General features: G+C 37.0%; 1 protein-coding gene across 8 annotated transcripts in view; it reads left to right on the top strand.

Moving 5' to 3' along the window:
* The window catches only part of LRRC7 (leucine rich repeat containing 7), a 631,844-nt gene that overhangs the window by 198,860 nt on the left and 409,156 nt on the right, over positions 1-23,828 (top strand). For all 8 annotated transcript variants that reach the window (XM_070786332.1, XM_070786329.1, XM_070786328.1 and 5 more), the window contains one exon: positions 20,865-21,067. In XM_070786332.1, coding sequence (XP_070642433.1) covers positions 20,865-21,067 — 203 coding nt within the window. The remainder of the gene's footprint in view (positions 1-20,864; positions 21,068-23,828) is intronic.

The raw sequence follows: 23,828 nt of genomic DNA, 5'->3' as shown, positions 1-23,828 counted from the left end.
AGTCAAAGCTATGGTTTTTCCAGTAATCATGTATGGATGTGAGATTTGGACTATAAAGAAAGCTGAGCGCCAAAGAATTGATGTTTTTGAACTGTGGTGTTGGAGAAGACTTGAGAGTCCCTTGGATTGCAAGGAGATCCAACCAGTCCATCCTAAAGGAGATCAGTCCTGAATATTTTTGGAAGGACTGATACTGAAGCTGAAACTCCAATACTTTGGCCACTTGATGAGAAGAACTGACTTATTGTAAAAGGCCCTGATGCTGGGAAAGATTGAAGGCGGGAGAAGAAGGGGATGACAGAGGGTGAGATGGTTGGATGGAATCAGCGTCTTGATGGACATGAGTTTGAGTAGGCTCCAGGAGTTGGTGATGGACAGGAAAGTGTGGCGTGCTGCAGTCCATGGGGTCGCAAAGAGTTGGACATGACTGAGCAACTGAACTGCACTGAACTGAGGACCCTTATCCTGGGAAAGATTGAAGGCAGGCAGAGAAGGGGCAACAGATGGCAAGATGGTTGGATGGTATCAAAGACTCAATGGAGATGAGTTTGTGCAAACTCCAGGAGATAGTGAAGGACAGGGAAGCCTTGCATGCTTCAATCCATATAGTCAAAAAGAGTCAGACACGACTGAGCATGTTGAACAATAACAATCTATAATTATTGAGTCAAGTACATTCAGCAAACTGATTTTATAAGCAAAGGAAGAACAAATAAAGGAAGAGATTAGAAGCACTTCAAATTAAACACTATCTCTCAAACTGACAAAGGTTGTGAATAAACTGATGACATCTACTGGCAATGGTGCAAGGAAATGGATATCCAGGTGTAATACTCTGGACAGTATCAATTGGCACACATAATTGAACAATTAGGCAGTATTTATCAAAAATAATAAAAGTGTTCAGATTCATTTCACCTAGTAAATGCAGAAGAACTTATATTTGAGGTTGTTTATCAAGGTATTAGTTATAATTTGGGAAAATAGCAAACTATATAAATTTCTAGGATAAGAAGATTGGTCAAATAAATTGGTAGACCTACTCACAACAACATTTCACAGTCTTCAAATAGTATACTTTTAGGAATGTTTTATGATGTGAGAAAATATTTATAGTATAATGCTAAGTGAAAAAGCATGACACAAAGCAATGTACTTAATCTTAGTAATATATATGTATGTTATATGTGTGTGCTTATGTATTTGTCTGTATGTGTGTATTCAGAATTGCAACCTTAAATGAATGATAGAAAATACTCCTCTATGTTAGTAGTACTTTATTTCTGGATGATAGAAATATGGTGAGTTTTATTTTTCTATTATACTTTTCTATATTTTCCAAATTTTGTATAAGATATAGACATTGCTTTTATGTTCTGAAGAAAATAAGAAAGACTTTTAAGTAGAAGAATTTTGATTGAGCAGAATTATGTGTCCAAAATATCTCAATAGCTTTTCTATCATAACTCCTATTTTTCTCTTGGTGCCAGCTGTGATAATTCATTAGAAAAGCATCATTCATATATATTTCACATAATCTGAAGGTTAATAGTATATTTTCTAAGGTAATATAATTTCTATTTTTATCTTCTCTGAAATGTTCTTCAGTTTGCTCCAACTATCCACTTAAAATATCCATACTGACATAGAGCAGTCTCTTTTTTTCTTTTAGAACCGCTTCTTCTAAACAAGATATACCCATCATTTACATATATCATCATATCAACTTTTCAAGACATTTCTGAAATCTTTAACTCTTTGGGTTAAATTGTTCAGTTCAGTTCAGTTCAGTCGCTCAGTCGTGTCCGACTCTTTGCGACCCCATGAACCACAGCACACCAGGCCTCCCTATCCATCACCAACTCCCAGAGTTTACCCAAACACATGTCCATGAGTCGGTTAAATTGTTAGATTCGAGTAATTTATTGTATTCCCCATGTGTGATGATTAAAGACATTTACTCATTTGCTCAGTCATGTCCAACTCTGTAGCCCCATGTACTATAGCCTGCCATGCTTCTCTGTCCATGGGATTTTACAGGCAAGAATACTGGAGTGCGTTGCCATTCTCTTCTCCAAGGGATCTTCCTGACCCAGGGATCCAATCCGCATCTCTTGTTTCTCCTGCATTGGCAGACAGATTCTTTACCACTAGCACCACCTGGGAAGCTGGATTAAAGACATTGAGAGTCGTTTATTTTCCAGGATGTTTATTTCTGAGAAAGAAAGGGGTTGACTATTTATTTTATTCATTCTGTAATATCACACATATTGTTCTTCAGAATATGTAATTTATACTTTTTTACCTGCATCTGAAATTGCAATTTTAAATCTTCAAGGCTCCCCTGGTAGCTCAGCTGGTAAAGAATCTGCCTGCAAAGTAGGAGACCTGGGTTCAATCTCTGGGTTGGGAAGATCCCCTGGAGAAGGCAATCTAGAAGGCTACCCACTCCAGTATTCTGGCCTGGAGAATTCCATGGTCCATATAGTTCATGGGGTTGCAAAGAGTCGGACATGATGGAGCAGCTTTCACTTTTCAAGCAAGTTGGTGAATCTAAGGCCAAACAAAATTTCCTTCTTTCCCTCTATTCATTAATCTGTACAAAAGAGAATTTGACATTGCATGTCTGCCTTAGATTAAGAGAACAAACAGAAGGAGAGTTCATGGTCTAATTAATACTACCTCAAGAGATTCACAAGGAAACAATTTTAATAAGTCTTTGCCAAATTGGATCCTGGGTTTTATAGATACTGAAGAAGAGATACTTAACTTTTGCTTGAAAGCTGAAGAAAGAGGTTCTATTAGTTTGCTAAGGCTGCTATAACAAAGATCACAAATTAGGTGGCCCACCAAGCAGGAATTCATTGTCTCATAATGCTGGAGAGTAGGACTACTAAAGGTTCCTTCTGAGGTCTATGAGAGACCTGTTCCAGGACTCTCTCCTTGGCTTATAGATGGACATCTTCTCCATGTCTCTCTACATTTTCCCTCCTTACATGTCTCTTTCTTCACATGCATTGTTCTTCTAAGAATACTAGTCATACTGGAGTAGGGCCCTATCCTACAATGGCCAGACTTCATCTTAACTAATTATACTGCAGCAGCTCTGTTTTCAAAGGGTTCACATTCTGAGGCACTAATTGTTAAACTTCAACACATGAATTTGGGGAAGATACAATTCACCTGTAATAGGGATAGTAGAGGAACAGTTTTCTACAAGGATAATCCTTGAATTTAGTTGAAAAAGGATAAGGAAGGGTAACGAGGAGAGATAAGCAGGTAAGATGGTTCATGAGAAGATCAGGAAAGGCAAAGACAAGAAGACATGTAAGATAAGGTATGAGTGTGGTCCAGGAGGAGACTGAAGTCTTGGCAGAGGATTATACACCCAGCTTGCAAATACAGAATTCATGGTGAGGTAGCAGGAAGACTGAAAAGAGTTTTACACATGTTCAGATTTGAATTTTAATAGTGATTACTCTGGTAACATGTGGTTCTTTTGAAGTTTATTCTATCTACCAGCAGGACTGTATTAGTTCAGCATGCTCTATTCATTCAGAGATCTCACCTGTCTTCTTTAGGCTTCTTTCAATTCTATTTCCAAAACTTTGCTCCTGATTTTATTGTCTTAATTCTCTCAACACCTGTTGCCTTTTGTCGTCTCCTAAATTATTAAATTCAGTAAGAATATAAACCAAAAGATTTCATATATAATATTTATTACTTATAAAATGAATAAAGATAAGTATTTAAATACTCAGGATGTTTTAAATTCTTGTTTGAAATTATTCTTTTAATCTCATATCAGAAACTAACAATGAAAATAATTCAGAATCATAACAAAATATTTCAGTTTTAAAATGAGCCTCTGATTCTTCCATATTAAGCTTCCATAAGCTTGTCATTTAGCAGTTATTAAATCTATGAGTGCATTCTCACATGCCATTAACTTCCTTGCAGAAAGCTTTTTAAATTAATTTTATTTTAACATTTCTTTCAGCCCAAGGGTGACCTCAAGCAGGCTTACATGTTTCATGAGTCTCCTAAAATCTTTCCAATTATAAAGTAACTGCCTAAATTTAAATCCAAAGAAACTTAATTGATTAAAAGATTATTATCAGAAGCCCTGTTTATTTAGTTCAAATTTTCAACATTTGCTCTAACTATCCTAAAGGCACAAGTACCACCATCATGAGCATTAATTAAAATATTAATAAACAGAGTTAATATTAGAAGTTATCTATACTTGTGATTAAAGAATGAATATAAAGCAGCATGAAATACCATTTTCAAATGCTTTCTCAAAGTTGTTTATATCAGATTGAAAAGATGGGTGTTTCATCATGTCTTGTGAAGGGCACCATATTGATGTTGTGCCACTTCACAAAAGGCAAGAGATTCCTTAGCTGAGACAACTGCATGGAAAATGGTTTCTTACTGGCTCCCTCTGAAGCTCCTACACAAATCTTTGGAAGAAGGTACAGAATAAAGTATTTCACATAAGGTGAAATTTTTACAAAAATAAATATTAAGCATCATGTTCCCCAATTTTTATTAAATAAAATATTTGATTAAACTACTTCTAAATGTACTATATGTATCTCTGGCTTCTCAATAAATCATGCTGACTAATTGATCTTTTTCATAATTACTCAGTCATCAGGAACATAAATAATTATCTTATACCATATAATAAAAATATCTTGAGATATCAAGGTATAAGACTATCATCTAAGTAATTCACTCAAGGATGAGATAAGTAATTAGACTAAGGTTGTAACCAAACCTAAGATAACTGTTAATTGAATTGCATATATCTGACTATTTCTCTTCCATTTTCTTAGTCTGTATCTCTATATAAACAAGGCTTCAAATGTTATTCCAGAGACTCATTACTTTAGATTACTACCTTTTGAAAGTTAAATCTTTGAGAATATCTTAATACTTAGAAATTTATTACTTCATACTGCTCATGGCTCAGGTTCACATGGTTCAGGATAGTTAGAGCAAATGTTGAAAATTTGCCTGAAAGCAAAGTTCTTCAAGAAACAGAACTGTAACATTTTATTACAGAATTAGAACTTTTTCAGGAACTTGGGTTATTTTAAGCTAAAACTAAAGTTTGATTTCTACTCTCCTCTATAGTCATATTTACATAAAGTAAGTCAGTAGATAAAAATTCTAGGAAAGGATATATGGAGGAAGGACAGAATTATTAAAATATTGTTATTCACCTATGTGATACAGTATGGAGAATGTTGGGGGGTTTTGTTCCGGTTGTTGTTAACTTATTTGGTTCTAGTTCCATGGTCAGGACACTAGTTCCCAGCTCTTAACTACTGAACCACCAGGGAAGTTCCAAAGAGAGATTTTTGAATAAGCTCATAACTGCCACTACTCAATACAAATCTCCTCTTGAGATTTTTTTAAGGGTTGATTCTGTAATCCTTATGGTGATATTCTTTAGTTAGTGCTAAGATGAGAATAATAATAGTAAAGAGGAGGAGGAAGACAAGGCAAGCAGCATTATTTATAGTCTGGAACAGTTAGAGAAGACTTTAAAAAGAAAAATTTGAGCTTCATACGTGATCCAAATTCAGTATCTGAGGATCCTTTTTCTATCAGAGCACAAGCAATGTGTGTTACCAGATGGAGAAATAAACTACTGTGATGTTGAAAGACCTGCAAACATATTATAATAACCAAAGATAAAATTATTCAATATAAAGATAGAGTGGTATTACCATAGAGTGGCAAGAGTGACATAGAAGAAAATGGATCAGTGTATCAATCCTACTACTCTAGGTAATACCATAAACATTTATTTCTGCTTTATTGACTATGCCAAAGCCTTTGATTGTGTGGATCACAACAAACTGTGGGAAATTCTTAAAAAGATGGGAATACCAGACCACCTGACCTGCCTCCTGAGAAATCCGTATGCCAGTAAAGAAGCAACAGTTAGAACTGGACATGGAACAACAGACTGGTTCTGAATCGGGAAAAGAGTACGTCAGGGTTGTATATTGTAACCCTGCTTATTTAACTTACATGCAGAGTGCATCATGTGAAATGCTGGGCTGGAGGAAGCACAAGCTGGAATCAGGATTGCCAGGAGAAATATCAATAACCTCAGATATGCAGATGACACCACCCTTATGGCAGAAAGTGAAGAAGAACTAAAGAGCCTCTTGCTGAAAGTGAAAGAGGAGACTGAAAATATTGGCTTAAAACTCAACATTCAGAAAACTAAGATTATGGCATCCGGTCTCATCACTTCATGGAAAATGGAGAAGCAATGGAAGTAGTGAGAGACTTTATTTTAGGGGGTTCCAAAATCACTGCAGCTGGTGACTGCAGCCATGAAATTAAAAGACGCTTGCTCCTTGGAAGGAAAGTTATGACCAACCTAGATAGCATATTCAAAAGCAGAGACATTAATTTGCTAACAAACATCCATCTACTCAAACTATGGTTTTTCCAGTGGTCATGTATGGACGTGAGATTTGGACTATAAAGAAACTGAGCACTGAAGAATTAACACTTTTGAACTGTGGTGTTTGAGAAGACTCTTGAGAGTCCCTTGGACTGCAAGGAGATCCAACCAGTCCATCCTAAAGTAAATCAGTCCTGAATATTCATTGGAAGGACTGATGCTGAAGCTGAAACTCCAATACTTTGGCCACCTGACATTAAGAACTGACTCCTTGGAAAAGACCCTGATGCTGGGAAAGATTGAAGGGAGAGGAGAAGGAGATGACACAGGATGAGATGGTTGGATGGAATCGGCGACTCAATGGACATGAGTTTGATAAGCACCGACAGTTGGTGATGGACGTGGAAGCATGGTGTGCTGCAGTCCATGGGGTTGCAAAGAGTTGGACATGACTGAGAGACTGAACTGAATAATGGTGTAAGATAGAACATAGACTTGAAAGCATGAGATAAAATAGCTGAAAAGTTAGATAAAGAGCCTGACTATCAAGCTAAAGAATCTTGTTGGAGGATCTTTGTTGGAGCCTTTCCTAAATGTGTGATTTAGAAGACTAATTATGTTGATAAACTGTAACATTTTATGTTTTAAGTTTTAAGCAGTTTAGGAAACACTAATAAAAAGAAGCTTATCTCTTTATCCTGAAGAACTCTTAGGCCTCAATTTGCTAACACAGTTTGCTTATGTCTTAGAAGAAGGTATGACCTGGTGATATGAACTGGGAAATACTTCTATTTAAAAATATACTCAGTGAAGCTTTTAGAACTGGGGAATGGACATACATTTTAGGGGATTAATCAAGCTATATTATGTGTAAATATATAAAATGGATAAATCTCTAATATTTTCTTTTATAGCAATTATTACAATGTACAAGTATGGATTTATTTGCTTAATTTTTTTGTTCAATATTTATCTCTCTCACTATCTAGGAAATTCATTAGAGCGGGGAATGTAGCTCTTTGCTCACTGGTTCTTCCCATCATATAACCCAGTGCCTAACACATTGTAGACATTTAATTTCCTGAATAAATTATTGTAAAGGAAGGATGTCTGAAAATAGTATACTTTTGTACCATATTGCTTTGGGCAGTACTACTAAGAGATGCTGAGTCTGAACTAGATTGACTGAATGGTAAAGAAAGGAAAGGGAAGACATTGAATGTCTAATATAGAAGGAAAGAAAGGAGAAGTAAAAGATGACTCCAAGGAACAGCATTAAGAGAATTAAAACACAATTAGCCAAAGCAAGAAATCAAGAAGGAAAGCACAATGTCTGATACAGAGTAGAAGCTTAGCAAATATTTTCAAGTTCCACTTTAGAACAGTTGAATTGTATTTAAAAATAGGTGACTCATTAAGCAGTTAGAAACTAAATCAGAGATGATGGTATATATTAAGAATCATTTGTAGGAAGAGACATTCTGCTCAGTGGATGAAAATTCCTGGCAAATATGTGAGGAAAGAGAATGGAAGCACTGTTAGTCTTAAAACAAATCACTTGCCTAAAAGCTGAATTAGAAGTATTTAAAAAGCCTTTTCTTGGTACCAGGTACCATTCTTTCCTTCTTGATTTCTTATTTTGATTGCTGATGTGGTTATATCAGCATTAAAGACCATAAATGTGTTTATCTTAATAACAGTCCTCTGATCTTGAAGACATACTGCTTTCCTTTTAATGATAGCACATCAAATTGTGGATAACACTTGCAGGCTTTCAGATATTGTAATGATAAGATGAAAACAAACCCATGCAATCTGAGTATCTTTGAAATGTGAGTGTGTGAACAGTCAAAAAACAAACAAGCCTCAGATGCACCACTTGGAGTCCAAGAATCACCATGTTTGCTGTCTTGATGAGGGAATTTCAGAGACTACTTCAGGTGAAGTAATGGTTTTAAAGATGTTTCTTGGAGTAGGACATGGAGAGAGATTGGCAGCTTTCCATATTCCTGTGGCAAAGGGTTTCTCAGTGAATAAATTAGAAATGTTTGTCATTTGAAAAATGTAAGACTGTGCCAACTGATGAGGACAGCCAGAGTATTTATCACAAGAAATCTTGGAAAGATTGAACTTGCCATTGTCCTTTTAACTTTCCAGGGATGAAATATTAGGCAAAGATAAAATTGGCATCAGTTCAGTTCAGTTCAGTTCAGTCACTCAGTCGTGTCCAACTCTTTGCGACCCCATGAATCGTAGCATGCCAGGCCTCCCTATCCATCACCAACTCCCAGAGTCCACCCAAACACATGTCCATTGTGTCAGTGATGCCATACAACCATCTCATCCACTGTCATCCCCTTCTCCTGCCCTCAATCTTTCCCAGCATCAGGGTCTTTTCAAATGAGTCAGCTCTCCGCATCAGGTGGCAAAAGTATTGGAGTTTCAGGTTCAACATCAGTCCCTCCAATGAACACCCAGGATTGGTCTCCGTTAGGATGGACTGGTTGGATCTCCTTGCAGTCCAAGAGACTCTCAAGAGTCTTCTCCAAACACAGTTCAAAAGCATCAATTCTTCGGTGCTCAGCTTTCTTTATATTCCAACTCTCACGTCCATACATGACTACTGGAAAAGCCATAGCCTTGACTAGATGGACCTTTGTGGCCAAAGTAATGTCTCTGCTTTTCAATATGCTGTCTAGGTTGGTCATAACTTTCCTTCCAAGGAGCAAGCATCTTTTAATTTCATGGCTGCAATCACCATCTGCAGTGATTTTGGAGCCCAGAAAAATAAAGTCAGTCTCTGTTTCCACTGTTTCCCCACCTATTTGCCATGAAGTGATAGGACCAGAGGCCATGATCTTAGTTTTCTGAATGTTGAGCTTTAAACCAACTTTTTCACTCTCCTCTTTCACTTTCATTGAGAGACTTTTTAGTTCTTCTTCACTTTCTACCATAAGGGTGGTGTCATCTGCATATCAGGTTATTGACATTTCTCCCGGCAATCTTGATCCCAGGTTGTGCTTCTTCAGCCTAGCATTTCTCATGATGTACTCTGCATATAAGTTAAATAAGCAGGGTGACACTATACAGCCTTGACGTACTCCTTTTCCTATTTGGAGCCAGTCTGTTGTTCCATGATGTCCAGTTCTAACTGTTGCTTCTTGACCTGTATACAGGTTTCTCAAGAGGCAGGTCAGGTGGTCTGGTATTCCCATCTCTTTAAGAAGTTTCCACAGTTTATTGTGATTCATACAGTCAAAGGCTTTGACATAGTCAATAAAGCAGAAATAGATGTTTTTCTGGAACTCTCTTGCTTTTTTGATGATTCAGCAGATGTTGGCAATTTGATCTCTGTTTCCTCTGCCTTTTCTAAAACTAACTTGAACACTGGAAGTTCATGGTTCATGTATTGCTGAAGCCTGGCTTAGAGATCAGCCAATCTGATCACATGGACTGTAGCCTTCTCTAACTCAATGAAACTGAGCCATGCCATGTGGGGCCACCCAAGACAGACGGCTCATGGTGGAGAGGTCTGACAGAATGTGGTCCACTGGAGAAGGGAATGGCAAACCACTTCAGTATTCTTGCCTAGAGAACCCCATGAACAGTATGAAAAGGCAAAAAGATAGGACATTGAAAGATGAACTCCCCAGGTCAGTAGGTGCCCAATATGCTACTGGAGATCAGTGGAGAAATAACTCCAGAAAGAATGAAGGGATGGAGCCAAAGCAAAAACAACACCCAGTTGTAAATGGGACTGGTGATAGAAGCAAGATTTGATGCTGTAAAGAGCAATATTGCATAGGAACTTGGAATGTTAGGTCCATGAATCAAGGCAAATTGGAAGTGGTCAAACAGGAGATGGCAAGAGTGAACATAGACATTCTAGGAATCAGTGAACTAAGATGGACTGGAATGGGTGAATTTAAATCAGATGACCATTATATCTACTACTGTGGGCAGGAATCCCTTAGAAGAAATGGAGTAGCCATCATGGTCAACAAAAGAGTCTGAAATGCAGTACTTGGATGCAATCTCAAAAACAACACAATGATCTCTGTTCATTTCCAAGGCAAACCATTCAATATCATGGTAATCCAAGTCTATGCCCCAACCAGTAACACTGAAGAAGCTGAAGTTGAATGGTTCTATGAAGACCTACAAGACCTTTTAGAACTAACACCCCCAAAAGACGTCCTTTTCATTATAGGGGACTGGAATGCAAAAGTAGGAAGTCAAGAAACACCTGGAGTGACAAGCAAATTTGGCCTTGGAATACAGAATGAAGCAGGGCAAAGGCTAATAGCATTTTGCAAGAGAACACACTGGTCATAGCAAACACCCTCTTCCAACAACACAAGAGAAGTCTCTACACATGGATATTGCCAGATAGTCAACAGCAAAATCAGATTGATTATATTCTTTGCAGCCAAAGAGGGAGAAGCTCTATACAGTCAGCAAAAACAAGACCAGGAGCTGACTGTGGCTCAGATCATGACTCCTTATTGCCAAATTCAGACTTAAATTGAAGAAAATTGGCACAATCAGTCTAAAAATCCTAGAGAATGCAAAGGTACTGAAAATCAGATGTTTTGATACACATATTATTGCTTGAGTCAACCTCTGCAGGCATGATTCTCAAGTGGTCAAAACTCTCTTTGGTTTAAATTATGAATAGAGAAGGATTTGAGGAATATATCTAGATGAGTCTTTCTGCTTCTTCAGCTAGTTTAGCCTGTGTTAGTGAGCGCTGCTATTTAAATGCATTTGATTCAGAGAGTGTTGATAGGGAGACTGTTGGCCGTATGCTTTGGTTGTAGAAAAATTCCCTTTAGCTCTTCTACTTATATTTTAAAAAATAAGGTTCAAGAGAGAAGAGAATCTATGCAGTGAGAATCTAAAAAATAATACTCTCAACTTTGATTTATGGAATTTATTGGAAGGATATTAACAGGAAGAGATTAATATTTTTCTCTTGCCTTTTTAAGTCCCTTTGAAAACCTGAAAATCTAAAAATCCCTCTTTGGGATATTTCCTAAGGGTATGTAGTAAAACACGAAATCAGGTTGCTTCTGAGTCAAAGTCCATATACTAGACGTGAAGCTGCACACTTCTACAGTATACCAGGCAATGGTCGTGTTTCAGGAAGAAAGCAAATGATGCTTCTGTATGTTATGTGTGTCACATTTATGTGCTTTCTTGTGTGTTATGACCTACTCAATTCTGGAAACACTTTTTTCATCCTACCTTATGATATTTCCATACTTTTGACATTCATAAAAGCTTAAACTCTTTATCATCAGATAAAAGAGAACAAAGTTATTTCCCTCACTGCTACCCCTTCATTCTATTTGTACCTATGAAGTATTCTGTGTATAGATAACCATCAAATGTGTGTGTGTGTGTGTGTGTGTGCTAAAACTACTGATAAATTCATGTTTGATAAATTTTCAAATATTGCTTTCTAAATATCACCGTAAATGCAATGCATTGTCTGCTAATGGGGAAAAAATGGTGGCTTTGGGGTCAGGAAAAATGAGATCTAATCTCAGTCTACTAATTACTCTGTGTGTGACCTTATGCACATCACAAACTCACTAAACCTTGATTAGTTTATTATTGAAATACAATATGGATGTCTATTTGTCTTGACAAAACAAGATAATAGATTATAAATTGTTTTGAAATTTTCCAAAGCTATATAAATAAAAGTCATTATAATCATCTTTAGTTCTCATATTCTTTCACTAATACAGTTAATGTTTTTAAAGTACTTATTCTGAACCAGATATTAAATACTAAAGTTACTGAAAATATATATTGTTGAAAGGCTAGACATGGTCCCTCTCCTTACAGAGGTGTCAATCTAGTGAACAAGATTTATTTGAATAAGTAATCAAAATGTGATCAAAGGATATTGCAGCATACAGTTGGAACATATAAAGAAGAGGACACAGTTGGAACATATTGCATAAAGAGAGGCTATTTTCCCTTCTAAACTAAATTTTTAGAAAAGAGCAAGGAAATGTGCCCTGAGCAAAAGCAGAGGTATTTATGAAGACCCTCATAGAAAAAAAGATCAGGTAGTCCTGATTGTGGCAAAAGAAGCCACAATTACAAAGGGCATCAAAAACAAGAAGAGTGGCGCCTAACCAGGCAGAACAGAGTGCTGGATCTGAGAGTGGAGGGCTGCAGTCAGTCCAGAGGACAATATCATACTTGCAAGTCACAATAAAAAAAAAACTTTTGACTTTGTCTGGAAGGCAGAGAGGAGACATTGAAGTATTTGAAGTAAGAAGGTGACATAATATTTGTGTTTTTAAAAGGTCCCCCCAGCTTCACTGTGGTGGGAGAAGAATAGAGTGAGAGAGACAGGTGCACAGGCAGGAGATAATAATTGAACAACATTGCTGGGGAGTTGAAATGAAGAAAAATATTCCTGAATCAAGATAAGTTTTGGCTATTGAAGGATTCGGACTTGGTGATTGTTGGATGTGGAAAGTGAGAGAATGAGAGGAGTCACAGATATTGCTGAGCTTTCTATCTTGAGAATCTATGTGAACTGTGTAGCTGTTCTCTGAGACTGAGAACACAGGAAGAGGAGGTTTGGGCAGAACACTTAGTGAATACTTAAAATTAGATGATGCAATTCTACAAGCTTGGTATGTACTCTGATTTTAGAGATGACTAAACAGATAGAGCTTAAATATTTGCTGAGAGTCATACAGCCAAGGAATTGGCTTCAGAGTCTAAATTCTTGACCATGATGATAGACTCATATCTTTGAAAAATATCACTTCAATTTTGAACATTGTTATGTTTGAGATGTTCATAAAACACAAAGTGGAAATGATGAGGGAAATAAATCTGAGTAGAAATTTGAAAAACTTCATAGCCATCACTCATCAAAGTTAAATGAAAAGAGTTGGGAAAGGTGCATGAGATTATAAAGACTGAAAGGGAGAGAGCATACAATTAAAAGGGTAACAAGACTAGCTGGGGAATAATGCTAATATTTTAAATGTCAATGTTTGGAAGAGAAGATGGATCTTCTTAAAAGACTGAAATTGAGAAACCTGAGCAAAAGGATAAAAGTCAGAAGAGTGTGAAATCGGGAGCGAAAGGAAAGAGTGTTTGTGAAAGAAAAATGTAGTTCTAGTCCAATGCTCCTAGTAGGTCAGATAAGAAGGAATTAAAAGTATGAAGGGGATTAAAGAAAAGAAAACTTTCTTTTAAACATGGAAGTTAATCCCCCACTTACCTTGAGCTGAACTTACAACCAAAATTCCACCAAACTAAAAGAAAATTTTAAATGCATATACTCACAAGGAGAGAGAAAATTGAAGAAAAGACACCAAGAGATAAGAGATTTCAACAAATTTTAAGAAGACAGGGAAAGACAATGTAGTTTATATTTATCTCTATAAAAAGTACATTGTCAGCTACATTATAACATACCCACACGCATGCATGTATGCTAAGTCGCTTCAGTTGTGTCCGACTCTGTGCGACCCCGTGCGACCCCATAGACGGCAGCCCACCAGGATCCTCCGTCCACAGGATTCTCCAGGCAAGACTTGGAATGGGTTGCCATATCCTTCTCCACAAAGAGATACAAAAATTAATTTGTTTCATAACTCTCCTTGAGAGTCTTGGAGAAAAGTATCAGACAAAGGACTGGAGAAACTTAGTGAAAATAGAAAAACTGACTTAGGTCCTTATTTACAAAACTGCATAGTTATGCCTCAGGCAGAAGACCAGAACATTCTTTGACTTACAGCCAGTCATCCTGCAGTGAAACCTATTATGCATACAAAGCTTCCAATTAGCTCTGTAGGGAGTCACTCTTCAAAATTGAAGGACAGCCAGGGATCACCAGATACTTGTGAAAAACCTCTATCATGAAAGATAAAGACCAAAAGAAACAAAGAGAAAAGAGAACTGAGAATAAATACTAGGAGCAAGGGGGAAAAGGCACACACCCAAAAAAGTCCATCAAATTGTAGTGCTGGAAAAGACTCTTGAGAGTCCCTTCAACTGGAAGGAGATCAAGCCAATCAATCCTAAAGGAAATCAACCCTAAATATTCATGGGAAGGACTGATGCTGAAGCTGAAGCTCCAAATCTTTGGGTACCTGATGCAAAGAGCCAAATCATTGGAAAAGACCCTGATGCTGGGAATGACTGAAGACAGGAGGAGAAGGGAGTGAGAGAGGATGTGATGATTAGATAGCATCATCAACTCAGTGAACATGAATTTGAGCAAACTCCAGGAGATAGTGAAGGAGAGAAGCCTGGCATTCTTCAATCCATAGGGTTGCAAAGATTCAGACTTGACTTAGCAACTTAACAACGATATCTTCTGAGAGAAATGAAAGTGATATGGCACCCTGAAATAGAATCATGATACTATGAAAAAGGGGTTTTCCCTGGTGGCTCAGAGGTTAAAGCATCTGCCTGCAATGCGAGAGACCCAGGTTAGATCCCCTGGAGAAGGAAGATCCCGGATCGGGAAGATCCCCTGGAGAAGGAAATGGCAACCCACTCCAGTATCCTCGCCTGGAGAATCCCATAGAGGGAGGAGCCTGATAGGCTACAGTCCACAGGGTCACAGAGTCAGACCTGGTAGGCTACAGTCCATGGGGTCACAGAGTCAGACACGATTGAGTGACTTTACTTTAACTTTCACTGTGAAAAAGGAGCATGATTTAAGAAGGAATAAATAATTTTTGGACAGTATGAATATGTTACCTGATAAAAGATAATACAGGAGATTTAGAAGATGAAGTTGAGACAATCTCTCAGAAAATAAAATAAAAAGACAAAGGCACGAAAATTACAAAAGAAAAAATAATTTAGTTACCAGGTAATTCTAAGAAGTAGGTCCAATTAATCAGGATGGCATAAAAAGAAAATAAAAACAATGAAGAGGAGGAAATTCTCAATTAAAAAAATATTAGAAAATTTAACAACAGAAGGATAAGTGCTTTCAAAGTGAAAGGGCCCATTGAGTACCCAGCAAATGAATAAAAACATACCAAAGCATATCGTCATGAAATTTCAAAAGACTAAGAATAAGATAAAAGTTCTAAAATGTTCTGGCAGAGGGGAAAGTGGGTGTAAAACAGGAATTTGAATCGTAATGGAGTTAGATTTCCTGACAACAACCTTAAAAGCTAGAAAATAATATATTAAAAATGACTTCAAATTTGTAAAGAGAATTACTTCTGACCTAGAAGTATATATCCGACCAAGCTTTAAATTTATTTGTAGGTGAAATGAAACCATGATCACATATGCAGAGGTCTAAAGCATGTTCCTGCTGTATATTCTCTCTCAATGAGTTACTGGATGTTATATTTCACCATTGACTGTTATAGTCCAATAAGTCTAGAAAGAAAAAGACAAAGGGTTCAGGAAATAAGAATAAAACAGAAGAAGGAAATGTAAAATTTACAGAACGACAATGAAGAGATATTCTAGGATCAAACTCACACACACACATGCACAGACACACATGCACACACATATACAGACATACACTTGTGTGTGTGTGTGTGTGTGTGTGTGTGTGTGTAAGATCTAGAAAAGGAACCACTCCAGACAGAAACAGGAAGGTAGAGTGCTCCTGAAGGATTATCCTTGAGTATAAATGACACATTTTTCACTATACCAAGAGAAGAGGAGATAGCAACTTGAATGAGTGAAAGATACATAAAAAAACCAAAACAAAGAAATACGTAAAGCAATTTTTAAAGAAATAAAAAGATGCAGAAGAAATAAAATGTAATTAAATTGTAGTGATATTTATAGCTATAGTAAAATAAGTATTATTAATTTAAAACAAAATTGCTATATATATTTTGGTTGGTTATAAGTGTGTGAAACTTTGTTAGAAGAAAGGTAAACCACCATGTTATATAGCAAAAATCTGTAAGGGAAAAATCATGGAGTAGCATTACAATTAAGTTTCTTAGAAATTTAGGGTGGAAAAGTTGAAAGCTATTATGTCTAAGGAGTATAAATCAGGAATGGAAAGAGTTACAATGAATAAATAATCCATAAATTAGATACCAAAGTCATCAATGGGTTCTAGAGGTAGTGAACTGAGATGAGAAAGAGTAGAACCATCCCCAAGAAAAAGAAAGGCATGTGGTTGTCTGAGGAGGCCTTTCAAATAGCTGAGAAAAGAAGAGAAGGAAAAGCAAAGGAGAAAAGGAAAGATATATCCATCTGAATGCAGATTTCCAAAGAATTGCAAGAAGAGATAAGAAAGTCCTCCTAAGTGATCAGTGCAAAGGAAATAGAGAAAAATGATAGGATGGGAAAGACTAGAGATCTCTTCAAGAAAATTAGAGATACCAAGGGAACATTTCAGGCAAAGATGGGTACAATAAAGGACAGAAATGGTATGGACCTAACAGAAGCAGAAGACATTTCAAAGAGGTAGCAAGAATACACAGAAAAACTATACAAAGAAGATATTAATGATCCAGATGACCACGATAGTATGATCACTCACCTAGGTCCAGACATCCTGGAGTACAAGTCAAGTGGGTCTTAGGAAGCATCACTACAAACAAAGCTAGTGGAGGTGATAAAGTTCTAGCTGAGCTATTTCAAATCCTAAAAGATGATGCTGTTAAAGTGCTGAACTCAATATGCCAGTAAATTTGGAAGACTCAGCAGTGGCCACAGACTGGAAAAGGTCAGTTTTCATTGCCAAAGAAAGGGAGTGCCAAAGAATGGTCAAACTACTGCGCAATTGCACTCATCTCACATGCTAGCAAAGTACTGCTCAAAATTCTCCAAGCTAGGCTTTAACAGTATGAGAATTTCCAGATGCTCAAGCTGGATTTAGAAAAGGCAGAGGAACCAGAAATCAAATTGCCAACATCCATTGGATCATAGAAAAAGCAAGAGAATTCCAGATAAACGTCTACTTCTGCTTCATTGACTATGCTAAAGCCTTTGAATGTGTGGATCACAACAAACTGTGGAAAGTTCTTCAAGAGATGGGAATACCAGACCACCTTACCTGCCTCCTATGAAACCCATATGCAAGTCAAGAAGCTATAGTTAGAACTGGACATGGAACAATGGACTGGTTCCAAATTGGGAAAGGAGTACGCCAGGCTGTTTACTGTCACACTGCTTATTTAACTTCTATGCAGAGTACATCATGAGAAACACTGGGCTGGATGAAGCACAAGCTGTAATCAAGAATGCTGGGAGAAATATCAGTAACCTCAGATATGCAGATGACACTACCCTTATGGCAGAAAGTGAAGAATAACTAAAGAGCCTCCTGATGAAAGTTAAAGAGAAGAGTGAAAAGTTTGGCTTCAAATTCAACATTCAAAAAATGAAGATCATGGCATCTAGTCCCCTCACTTCATGGCAAATAGATGGGGAAACAGTGGAAAGAGCGACAGACTTTATTTTCTTGGGCTCCAAAATCACTGCAGATGTTGACTGCAGCCACAAAATTAAAAGACACTTGTTCCTTGGAAGAAAGCTATGACAAACCTAGACAGCATATAAAAAAGCAGAAACATTACTTTGCTGACAAATGTCCATCAAGTCAAAGCTATGGTTTTTCCAGTAGTCATGTATGGGTGCAAGAGTTGGACCATAACAAACTCTGAGTATTGAAAAATTAATGCTTTTGAACTGTGGTGTTGGAGAAGATGCTTGAGAGTCCCTTTGACAGCAAAGAGATCAAACTAGTCAATTGTTAAAAATATCAGTACTGAATATTCATTGGTATGACTGATGCTGAAGCTGAAGCTCCAATACTTTGGCCACCTGTTGTGAAGAAGGAACTCATTAGAAAAGACTCTGATGCTGGGCAAGATTGAAGGCAAGAGGAGAAGGGGACGACAACCATCTCCTGGTTGGATGCATCATCGACTCGATGGACATGAGTTTGAGCATGTTCCAGGAGTTTGTGATGGACAGGGAAGCCTGATGTGCTGCAGTCTGTGGGGTCACAAAGAGTCGAACATGACTGAGTGACTAAACTGAACTGAACTAAAGAAAGAGGTTACTGGCAGGCAATGACATTATCAGAGGAACAATGCTTTCAATGAAAGGGAAAGCAGTACTAAAAGTGCATTAAATTGCAAAAGGCTTCCTGGACGGTAGACACTCTGACCAAATGGTTCAGGTACAGGCTTGGATATTCTCTTTTCTCTTCATAATAAAAAAATTGCAGTTGAAACAACAGATGGGTATCAAGAAATAGCCACATGGTTTGGCACTAAAGGGTGAGTGTAAAGTACTGGGTAAAAACCATGTATGGACAATTGATTCATCAGCTGTGAATCATAGAGATAGATAGGATAAATGCCTTGAGTCAGCTTTATGGCATCACAGCTGAGTAGTCATGTGGCTACTAGAGACTTAAATTAAAAACTTGGGAATTTTTCAAGAATTCTCCCTACAGTACCCTTTCCACTTTCTCATTTAATCCATCGCCCATGCTAGGGATTCTGCTTCTTAAATACCTTGGCGGTCCATCACTTCTTCCCATTCTTACTGCTACTCTCATAGTCTGAGCCATCATCACTTACCTTTTACAACTACAATAACCTCAAGAAACATTTTCTAGGTACCGAGTATATTTGACATATACTAGGTACATATATACGTATATATATACGACAGTATATATGTGTCAGTGTCTGACATATACTAGGCACCTAGCAAATGTTTAGTATGTGTCAGATATTAGTTGCATTTACTGGCTGTTAATATGTGCTAGATCCTATATAGAGATCAGCCTATAATCAGGGCTTTCAGGTAAGGTCAGGTAAAATAACATTTCCCAATTCAAGCTCCCAGAAATGAGAAATGTAGGATTTTGAGAGATAGAAACTAATGGAGAAGAAAGGTCATCTTTTTAATGTTTTTAGATAAACCTTCTACAAATTACCATGTACAAATAACCATGTGTAAGAGCTGACTCATGAACCTGCTGCAAAATATAGTTTTATAAATTTCATAAGTTAAAGGAAGAATAAAGGTGGCTTTAGGTTGAACTTTTACCATCTCTTAAGCACATTGTATTCATTTGCCTCCAAATTTGATTTAATCTAAGCCATTTCAAAACAAAATACTGCATTGTTTTTGTCAACTATTGCTTTCTTTTTCTGTGACAGGTTTATGTTAAGTAAAATCAGTGAATAAAATGCAAGTTTCAAGTTGATGCTCATTCAATGCTGTTTCTGCAGATGGCAAACTGTACTGTTACTATAAATTCAAAGATGAAAAAGACAAGATCCTCTCCTTCAAGAACCCACCTAGTACATGGGGAAATAGTACACATAATTAGGAAGCAATGAGATTAGTGCCTGGTAGCTCCGAGAAAGATGCTATTCATTTATCCTGAGACATTCCAGAGATAGTGACCCTTTAGTTAGAATGAGAAGATTTTCAAGCTAATTACCAGTATCTGATGGTGGTTGGGGACAGACTCTCAAATGTATCCATCTGTTCATTCATGAATTGATTTGTTTAGTTTACATTGGTTATTGCTTGTCTACTGTATGTCAAGAATCAAGATAAATGTAAAAATGAACAAAATAGTTTTTACCCTCAAGAGGCTTAGAGTCTAGACAAAAATGACTTGAAAAACAGTAACTTTAATGAAGTGTGGTAGATGCCATGATACCGATTCATGCAAGTTTTTATGGCATTTGGTTGGTGCTAATCTAGCGAAAGACATGTCAGGACATCACAGAAATTTCTGCCATGATTGTTTTCTCCCATTAAAATAAAAGCATTCATAAGTACAGATTCTTATTCTGAAGTGAATAACCAATACAGCTGTCTCCAACAGGGAGTTTGTTCAATTTATTTCTCTCTCCCCCATACATAGTTGAATGTCTAGAGCACACTATTCAATAGATAATTATTGATTAATGGAATAAATTTGAGTCAAAAAGAGGAAATCATAAACCTTATGGGTAAAACTTGACTTTTAATATTTTAGAGAAATGAGGGAAATATATTTTTTCCAACAAATCTGGAGTTTTCTATCCTGTACTGCAATTAGTATAAAATTTTAAAAATCTATATTATAGATCCATGTTTCAAATGTGAGTGTAAGCCTTGCACTAAGTCAGGATTGTGTTCTGGTCCAGTTCTGCCATTCCAAACCTGTGTGACAATGGGAACTATCTGCCCCTTTCTGAATCCATTTCTTTATCTGTTAGATGTTAATAAAAATCTGTCTTATATACCTTTGAGAGCTGTTTATGAATCAAATGATATAATCCATATGCATGTCTTATGTAAACTTGTTTAAAGCATTATGTAATTATAAAATATAATCATAATTAAATTTCTAAGCTTTAAATATTTTAAGAACGCCTTCCAAGGCTGGTGGTTAAGCAGTTGTTGTTTTTTTTCTGTTTCCCTCTAGTGCAGTGCCTGGAGATGACCACCAAGCGGAAGATCATTGGCCGCCTGGTGCCGTGCCGGTGTTTCCGAGGTGAAGAAGAAATCATCTCCGTTTTAGACTACTCCCACTGCAGCCTTCAGCAGGTGCCAAAGGAGGTTTTTAACTTTGAACGGACATTAGAGGAGCTTTACCTAGATGCCAATCAAATTGAAGAGCTACCAAAGGTAATTTTTGACAACCTAAAACACATGCTTTAAATAAGTATTTCATAGCTCCAAAGACTTGGCATAATGATAATGCTAACTATAGCCTTCTATCTAGGTAATTGACAAATCATTCAAGTTAGCATAATTTTTCCCAATAGTTTCATCACTTTTTAATGCCACTCCATTTGTAACTTCTTGTGATATGTTAATAACCATGGAAATCATTACTTTATGGGATATGCATTTTTATTTTAATTTAAGATACTCTTCAAGAAAATACAGATTGGTGAGTTGAGATCAATAGCTTATATTTAGAAAAGAAAGAGAAAATATGGTACTCTCTATTCCAGAACTGAAAATTTGTATATTGTATGTTAAGGTAACATTGTTTTAAAGCCTTGAATTATATGTTAAGTCTAAGAAATGCTTTTATGCATACACATACACACAAAAAATCAAGGATACTGTCATGTAAAACATGGTGTTGTTTCTGGAATTTGAAATCTTTGAATATAACAAATATCACTGAGTTTATATGGCATATAGCTTATAAATATCATGCAGCTAAAAAAATTTAACTAATATCAAATTTTGCACACACATAAACACACACTGCCTATGACCAGGAAAGATTGGAGACATTAGCTAAAGCAAACAAGGCCACACAGCAGAAAGATAAAATCCAAATCATTGGATCCTATTGTTCACCTAAATAAGTGACTCGGATTAAGTAGCTAGCATGGCATCTACCTGTGAAGAATTTACGTGATAGCTCAGAGAGAAAAAGATGTCATGCAATACATTTCTATTGCTTATGCTAAAAAATGCACATTAAATATCCAAGAACCAGAAAAAAAAATCCTCCATCACAAGGTGAAAGTTGCTCAGTGACTCTTTGCAACCCATGGACTATACAGTCCATGGAATTGTACAGGCCAGAATACTGGAATGGGTAGCCTTTCCATTCTCCAGGGGATCTTCCCAACCCAGGGATCAAACCCAGGTCTCCCACATTGCAGGCAGATTCTTTACCAGCTGAGCCACAAGGGAAGCCCAGGAATACTGGAGTGGGTAGCCTATCCCTTCTCCAGCAGATCTTCCTGACCCAGGAATCAAAGCAGGGTCTCCTGCATTGCAGGCAGATTCTTTACCAATTGAGCTATCAGAGAAGCCCTGCATCATAAAAGCTAACAATTATCAAAAGCAGAATAAAGTGTTCTGATCAAAAGAATTTTTGAAAATTATCTTCGTTTAGGATGATGGATTATGGTGTTTATATAATACTTCAGAGACAGGAGCTATTTAATGTATACTTCAAAGCAAATATTCTTCATTTTTGATAACCTAAATGTATAGTGTCATCTTGAGTCTTTGCCCAGAAGGGCTGGGTCAGGCCTAAAAAAAAATTGGCCATATGGATTAACATCCACATTGCACATAAGTAGAAACAGGACTAAAATGAGCTGTATCTTCTACCAGGCTATAAACTACTTGAGGGCAGAGGAAGCATCTTATTCATTTTTGCTTCCCTGTACAGGAGGATGCATGGTGACTTTTACATAATGAATACTCAATTTATGTGTTGCCACTGCTAGATGAAATGATGCAGAGAACTTCATGTGCTATAGGACTTGATTGGCAAAACTATATAAAGTTAAACAATTCATAAATGTGATATTTAGCTCTAATTTAAGAAATTAAACACAGTTTTTTGTTTTGTTTTTAAGGTCAGGTCCATTTAGAATTTCCAGATGAAATAAAGGACATCCAGTAAAATTTAAATTTTAAACTACTAAACAAGCCATTTTTTAGTATAATTATACCCCAAATATTGCATTGGATATACTTATGCTAAAACTAAATAGTTTGTTATTTATTTGAAAGTAAAATTTAACTTGCCATCCTGTATATTTATTTGCTATATCTGGCAGTTCTAAGGCAATCCAGATATTTAAAATCTTTTTCTAGATCCATGCAACAGTCTGTAAGACAAATAGCCAGCGCAAGGTCAATTGATCAAATACATACTCATTTAATATCTACTCAACTACACAGTAGTTGAAGCTTTAGTGAATTACAAGAGAAATCAGTCTCATTCCTTGCTGTCAAGGATCTGACAACCTAATTGCAGAGAAAACTGAAGCTTTAGAGGTGAATGCACAATGACAGATAATCAGGGCCAAAGAACCAAGTCCTGCGGTAGAGCTTATGTACAGAGAAGAGTACTGCTGTTGGAGGGGAGAGGCGAGGGCTTGACCAAAAAGCACAGAAGCAAAAGCTAAGATGGAATATATGGAGAAGGGGAGGAGAGGAGCAGCAAAACTGTGAAGGATCTGGAGCTGCAGGTGCAGGTAGGAGACTGCTGACATATGTAGGTAGAGGAGGAGAGCAGAAAGAACTCAGACTATGAAAGGTCTTGAGAGTCACACAGCAGGGTTTGACTTCATACATCAGACATATAATGCTGTTGGAGACTTTTACATATCAAGTCTGCTGCTGCTAAGTCGCTTCAGTCATGTCCGACTCTGTGCGATCCCATAGACGACAGCCCACCAGGGTTCCCGGTCCCTGGGATTCTCCAGGCAAGAACACTGGAGTGGGTTGCCATTTCCTTCTCCAATGCATGAAAGTGAAAAGTGAAAGTGAAGTCGCTCAGTCGTGTCCGACTCTTAGCGACCCCATGGAGTGGGGTGCCATTGTCTTCTCCAACATATCAAGTCACTAGGAGCTTAAGGAGGAGAGCTTGGATTAACAATAAAGAAAAATAATACAAATGAGT

Source organism: Bos indicus, chromosome 3 (assembly GCF_029378745.1).
Source record: "Bos indicus isolate NIAB-ARS_2022 breed Sahiwal x Tharparkar chromosome 3, NIAB-ARS_B.indTharparkar_mat_pri_1.0, whole genome shotgun sequence".
Classification (NCBI taxonomy): Eukaryota; Metazoa; Chordata; class Mammalia; order Artiodactyla; family Bovidae; genus Bos; species Bos indicus.
Note: the sequence above shows the minus strand (reverse complement) of the source record. Positions and strands in the feature narration are given on the sequence as shown.